This window comes from Elaeis guineensis, chromosome 6 (genome assembly GCF_000442705.2).
Source record: "Elaeis guineensis isolate ETL-2024a chromosome 6, EG11, whole genome shotgun sequence".
Lineage (NCBI taxonomy): Eukaryota > Viridiplantae > Streptophyta > Magnoliopsida > Arecales > Arecaceae > Elaeis > Elaeis guineensis.
This window is the reverse complement of record NC_025998.2, coordinates 20,269,918-20,276,701: the sequence shown is the minus strand read 5'-3', so window position 1 is coordinate 20,276,701 and position 6,784 is coordinate 20,269,918. Positions and strand designations below refer to the sequence as shown.

Below are 6,784 nucleotides of genomic sequence, written 5' to 3'. Positions count from 1 at the left end.
TTTTTCCTTCTTCTTCCACTAACATATGCATACAAGAACTTTGTGTTTCGATCTCCCTATCGAATTCAATTAACATGAGCTTTTTGTTTCCATAAAGCTTCTTCTTCCTGTAGAATACTCTCCAATTGCTCCTTAAGCTCTTTCCTTTTATGCTGCTCCTCCATTGGCAAGCATCTATTCTCTTCTTGTGAATCAAGTTCAAAAATTTGCTCCTTAATCTGAGTTTCTTCCCCAATATATTTTCAATTCGATTCTAAGTCTTAAACTTCCTCCTCAAGAAATCCAGCTTCATGACTAGATTAGTACGTGCATTAGGGGAGTTGGGTGCTGCCTTCCACCAAGCTCCTACCAGATATTTGAGGTCATGCTTCAATAGCCAAAAGAGTTTAAATCGTAATGGCTTCCTGCATGCTGGGTGCTTATAAAATTCCAGCTTGAGAGGAAAGTGGTTAGAGGTGGTTTTAGGGAGTGGCATAGGCATTGCCACTAGAAACTGTTCTATCCAATCAGTCGTGACCAAGCACCCATCCAGCTTAGTCATTGAAGGTGAATCATGGTGGTTTGACCAAGTAAATAAGAGCTGATTCAGCTTCAGTTCGACCAGCTGATGATGATCTACAAAGAGGTTGAACTCTTCTGAGACATAGATGCTATTGCTATTTCCTTTCCTTTCATTCAAAAATCTAATTGCATTAAAGTCCCCTATTATGATCCATTGTCCCTGCCATTTGTTCCAAATGAGAGCTAACTCTTGGAAGAAATTTGGTCGCCAGTGATGATCATTTGGCCCGTTTACATTTGTAATTAGCCATTGCATCTAGTTCATAGGAGGCTGTTGAAGATGGTGCAGGATACTAAGAGAGTATTCACCTTGAAAAAAAGTCAGACCATCAACTAGGGATGAGTTCTAGATAGTTAGAAGACTACCAGATGAGCCATTTGCATTAACCATCCTAGTGTCAAAGTTTCTATCATATGAGCTGGTAACATGTGCACTAGTTGCATCGCTGAGTTTGATTTTCTGAAAGCATGTGAGCGTACAATTGGCTTGGGTTATTGTATCTTTAACTGTTCTTCGCTCAGAGGCCTTTCCTAATTCTCTAACATTCCAAAATAACAAGCTCATCTTGTGTTAAAGAGAAATCTTATGCACTTCTAACTAAAACACTGCAACAGAGATATTACTAGGTTACACTTCATATATTTACATCCAAAAAGCTCTCCCAAACATGGTTGATTGTTTTCTACACCAACCAACACCAAAGGAATTAGGTATGTATAGAAGAATAGTGAATCTATTTTAAGTTGCAGTCGGAAACTACTGATCACTATCATCTTGGGATAGGTGGAGGTTGAAGCAGGTAGTCCTCATCAGTTGCTAGTGGTGGCCACTGCTAGGCAACATCTCTGAATTTTCATCTCTTTGAGCTCGAGTATATCCGAAGAATCAGTATCATGGAAGAGTATACCCCTTTTTTTCCAAGGGCTCGAATTTCAACCAGTGTTAGTGAGTTAAGGAAGAGAATATCATCTGGTTTAAGCTCTAGTTCAATCATTCCAAGGGTTTTCACCTTCTTTGCCTGGATTCGAGCACTTCGTTTGAGTAATCTAGCAGAGACATCCTTGGAGCATCGTGGGCTAGTGCTAAGAGTTATAACTAGAGGGGCTCACTCAAAAATTGAATTTTGAGTCTAGCGAGGACTGTCGAAAAGGCCCTAGAGACTGTAACAGTTAGTCTCATCTGTTTGCTGGGTGCTACTATAGAAAGGAATGCAGGCCTAATGATCGACTAGTCGGGTGGTGTGTCTGTGTCTTCTCCTATTCCGAGAGAGGGGGTAAAGCTTTTAAAATTCAAACCATCTCTACCGGTTAACCACTGCTTAGGGATGACCTCCAACAGTGATAGGAAGGTTACTACCCTAAATGGTAGCTTCCCAAAGTAGTTTAGCTAAACTTGGTTAAAAGCCAAAGTGATACTAATTTGGGTTGGATCAATCGAAAGGACTTTCATGTCAGTTTGACAACTAGGGTCATGCCTGCCTCTATTTTTCAAACACGGCAGGTCATACAACCGGTGATCTCAATCTAAATGGCCCAAGTGTTGATGCCAAGAATCCTGATTTGGATTTGTCCAGCTAAACTATTCTAGAATTTCCATTCATCCCCACCATCATCATATGAATAATCTCCCGAGCTTGATGATGAATCATCGGAACCTTGTTCAACAATATAGTTCATAGTTAAAGTGATAAAATATGTATATGAATTAGTAGTTACCTTAATAACTTTAGGAGTACTCTCAATATTTTTGCCGACGAAAACTATGTCAAAACCCCGGAGATCATCTCATTGGAGGCTTGATCTACTTGCATGATGGAGAACACCAAAGCCAAATATGATTGTCGCAACAAGCTCTGCAGTCTAACAAAAGAGCGAAAGATTGTAAAGGGTAGCATATATCTTAAGCTTGAGGTTATGATGAGCTCTTCCTTTAAATTGGTTCCAGTGGTTCACAATCAGTATAAATCCATCTCCTCTAATATGGCTTGTGCCATGAGAGCTTGTATTATTGGCTTACCTAAAAAAGCCACAAAGAATTTATTAGAAGCTAGCTGTCTAGTCATCCAAGAGCCATGTCGTTTTACTTTCTGAGCTAGAATGGTCGAGACGTCATCCATCTTGATTGGCCGACCAAAAGACTCTACAAAGGCTGCTTGATCCAGGTAACCGGAAATAATATTTCCCCATTTCTTTTGAGACTGGGAGGAAGACCTTGGTTGCAGGTTGGCCATTCCCAGAAGAGGCCGGGGAAGGGGGAGGTTGTGCTTGCATGTGGCTCATATTGGTACGAGGTCGGGTATAGTTGGTATTGTGGAAGAAGAGTTTGCAGGTTATGGTCATATGACCGAGTTTAAGGCAAAGAAAATAGTGATATAGGTTCTGATAGGAGGTTTTTAGGTGGTCCCTATCGCTGCAGCAGAAACAAACCCGGCCCTTTTTAAAGGCAACAGCGGATGGATAGTCGGGAAGGGTGATAAGGGTTGAAGACTGTCGAGTTGATTTGGCAGAGTTAATACTGCCGATTGGCGCATCTGATTTGACACCTTACTTAATGACATCGGTGTAGGCATGGTGGAGTACAGCAAGTGATGAGTTCTTCATGGCAAGTCATGGCAGTAAATTTGGTGTTGTGTATTTTTAGCTACGGTTAGGGATTGGAAGGATCAAGACCCTAGAGACTTATGATGAGGACAGTTTGGTTGGTGGGACTAGGGTGTGTACATCGAGGCTAAACGAATGCATGTCTGGAGCTGTTGAAGGGTAACTCCTTACGCCCAGTTAGAGCAGGGTTGTTGTTCATGGGATGGGATAGTTGTTCTACATATGGTTGAGAGATGAAAGAACTCCATTTCGTGGGAACCAAGGCATCGTTCGGCGAAAGTGGAGCACCTGGTTCCTTAAGCGGCGTCTTTTGGGCTCAACCCGCATCCATCGACCATTTGCTGCTGCTTGAGGATCCTTAAAGAAGCGAGAGTGGGTATTTTCATGATGGGTGTGATTGATGATTGTTGGGGCTTGCTCCTTCTGATCACTTTGAAACAGTAGCTTGTTATTTATGATTCCACGAGTTAGTCTGGCTGCGAGAAGACTAAGTAGACTATGACTTGAAGGTCAACTTTCCTTGCTCTGTTATGGACATCTAAGGTAAACGGCGATGACGCTCAGCATTTTTCTTCAAATTTGTTTCATTAGGAGCTTATATCTCTGTTTATCTAACAGACTACCGGGATTGTGTTTGCACCAGAGAATGGTGATGCGTTGTAGGTGGGTGGTGGTATGGCACATGAGTGAGAGGAGATGGAAGAGAAGGAGAGTTGATGGTGGAAGGTGGGAGTTTCTCTCTCTAAGATAAGCCATCGTACTCCAGATCATTAAATTTTCAAGCGAAACTCTCGTAACCGTCTGGATATAAATAATAATCAATAAATGTAACCACTTTCTTTTTCAAAATAAGTTAATCAAAATCAGACTCCCGCTATTGCATGATATGCTGAGAGAGTATTTCGATATTCTAAATTGATAACCTTCAAATTATAACTGAGCAAATCTTATCATTATGCCAAAAATCACTCTCCATATCTTATCACCAAAGAACACAAAAGAGAACATCAGGCATATTTATTAAACATCGGGAACAAAAAAGTCTAACCCTCTTATCATCGAATAACACAGAGGAACTCACAACATCGCGGAAATTCTCGTATTTTGTTTAATATTTTGGCGACCAATGTTAAAAAAGAAAAGCCAGAACATGATTAACATGCATTACATTACCTTTTAGGTCCCATACCAGGCAAATAGTCAAAAAAAAAAAAAAAAAAAAAAAAAAAAAAAAAAAACTCCAAAACATACACAAAAAAAAAAAAAAAAACAAACAAACATGCACCCAACATAAAAAAAAAATAAATAAAAAACATATGATAATATTTTCACGATCAAGTGGTCTAGAAGAGCTAAGCAGAAAGAACATTAGAAACAAAATAAATATATCATAATACATTCATAATCAATATAAAAAATTATACAGTCCGAAGAATGGAAGGCTATGGACAATATGATTGGTGCACCCAAAATCCCTTGGAGAGCTCTCGAATCCTCGAAGCCAAGACAAACTCAAGCAAAACCCAAAGAATATATCTCCTTGGCTAATTCATCGCCATTTTTCTTCCAATAAAAACATCACCATCAACTAAAATAAAAACATCACCATCAATTAAAATAAATTTCAAATAATTTTTTTCTGCTATGAAAGTAAAATTTGTTTTCTTCCAATAAAAACATCACCGTCAACTAAAATAAATTTCATTTTTCATTATGGAGACAAAATTTTTGCTACGAATCAAAGAAAGAGAAATCAAGATCATCCAACGGCTGGTCCCACAATGGAAGATCATTGAGTCCTAGCAACTCCTCTCCGGAGAGATTGCCAAGAAGGAAGACGTCAGAATTTAACCCAAAATAAAACTCTTCGAAAGGACCGCAAATCGACTTCTCTGACGGTGGAAAATTAGAATTGTTGGTATTCGCCGCCACCACCTCTTCAACGATCCCGACGACCGGGATATCCGTCCGAGAATTCTCGACGATGACCGATACGTCGAGAACAGAAGAAGGGGAGATGGCAGAAAAAGGGACTTTTTTCTCAATAATCTCGGAGGTGGAGGAAGTAGGAAAACCCGAAAGGTGGAGCAGTTGCTGCTTGTCTTCTTGAAGACGACTCAGCGCGGTCTGATAGGCGTCCGCCGCTTCCTCAGCGGTGTCGTAAGTGCCGAGCCACTGCCTCACGCCTCTGATAGGATCTCTAATTTCCGCTGCCCACTTGCCCCACCGCCGCTGTCTGACACCTTTATACTTGACAAGAGGGGTAGAAGAAGAATCGATCGATTTCAAGGTTTTAGTCTTCCGGGATTTGAGGGTTTTAGATACGGGAGTAAAGAAGTAAACATGGAGGAGGAGGGGGTGATAAGGATTTCATGAATTATACGCACGCTTCTCTTTCTCGTCATCCATCTTCTGTGGTCTTCTTCGCCGGAGGAAGACTCCGTGGCGTCGGCATCATTGAAGACGACACGAATTTTTTTTCGTTGAAGGAGGTCCGATTTATTGGGAATCTTTTTCTTGTTCTCCATGTTGATCTGAGGACCCGGTATCTCGTAACAGAAAACAAAAAGAAATTGGGAAGAGGAGGTTTCTTTGCAAAAGAGGACTCGTATCAACTAAAATCTCCTCTCAGCAACAAAAAGAGAAAGTAGCACTCCATATCCAACCCTGCAACATTCAAATTAGGAAAGAGAGAGATTTTTATTTCACCAATATATATTTCAGATTAACTAAAACCACATAACTAAAATTCTTTTCCTATTCTGATTTTGAACTTCTCTTTCGATACCGAGTATATTTCAACTGCATTGAAACCGTCTGCGAGTCCTCCAGCAGCCTCCGTTGATGCAAGGAGAAAAAAAATTTGACAAAGGAGCAACGCAAGCGGGAAGAGCGTCCTCAGAATCGGCCTTCGTCTTCCGACGAAGCCGCCGCCCTTCCCGCTCCTTCTCCTGAAAAAAAAAAAAAAAAAAAAAAAAAAAAAAAAAAAAAGTCTTTCTTCCCCTACCAGCGTCTGCAGGGGCTCGGTTCCCTTTGTTCCTTTGAGAGGTGAACCTCTCGCAGTCTTCTCTGCACTCTACGGCACCAACAAATATAAACAGTTATGATGTTAGAATAAGATAATGGTAAATAATATTTTGAATAGAGAGAGAAGCAAAAGTAACCTAAGAATTCATAAAAAAAAAAAAAAAAAAAAAAAAATAAATGAATAGAGAGAAGAAGCAAAAGTAACCTCTGTATTCTTCTTGTGCCTTTCTTTTTACAGCCATTCTTTTTCTAAACTCGGTCTGATAGAGCAAGGGAGATCTGAGATAATCTACAGGAGAATTTCAAGGAAGGGATCATGAGCTAGCATGAAGCATGGAGCACATGACATGATGTCCATGCCGCATATGCCATGGTGGTTGCTAAAATAATTTTAATTGCGGATTTGGTTGCGATATTCTGTTTGTACCCTACTTTGGTGAATTAGCCCTTCGGATGGTATAAATGATATGAATAATATCCATCAGAATATATATATATATATATATATATATATATATATATATATATATATATATATTAAAATAGTGGTATAAGCCTCCATTTGTCATTTATCTGTTTCTCCCAGTGCACTATC

General features: G+C 39.9%; 1 protein-coding gene and 1 pseudogene across 1 annotated transcript; both read right to left on the bottom strand.

Moving 5' to 3' along the window:
- Positions 1-253: 253 nt before the first annotated feature.
- Positions 254-2,792, bottom strand: LOC140858749 (uncharacterized). The gene is made up of 2 exons (XM_073260052.1): positions 2,646-2,792; positions 254-721 (listed from the first exon to the last, which is right to left on the bottom strand). The coding sequence occupies exons 1-2, from the start codon at positions 2,790-2,792 to the stop codon at positions 254-256; spliced, it is 615 nt and encodes a 204-aa protein (XP_073116153.1).
- A 1,950-nt stretch (positions 2,793-4,742) lies between these two features.
- LOC140858693 (pathogenesis-related genes transcriptional activator PTI6-like) lies at positions 4,743-6,008 on the bottom strand (annotated as a pseudogene).
- Positions 6,009-6,784: the final 776 nt, after the last annotated feature.

Excerpts from the sequence above, each read along its gene's own strand:
- LOC140858749 (XM_073260052.1), bottom strand. The coding sequence starts at position 2,792 with ATGGCCAACCTGCAACCAAGGTCTTCCTCCCAGTCTCAAAAGAAATGG. Across the intron at positions 722-2,645 it reads CGACCATTCTAGCTCAGAAA|GGACAATGGATCATAATAGG; the intron begins GTAAAACGACAT and ends AACAAATGGCAG.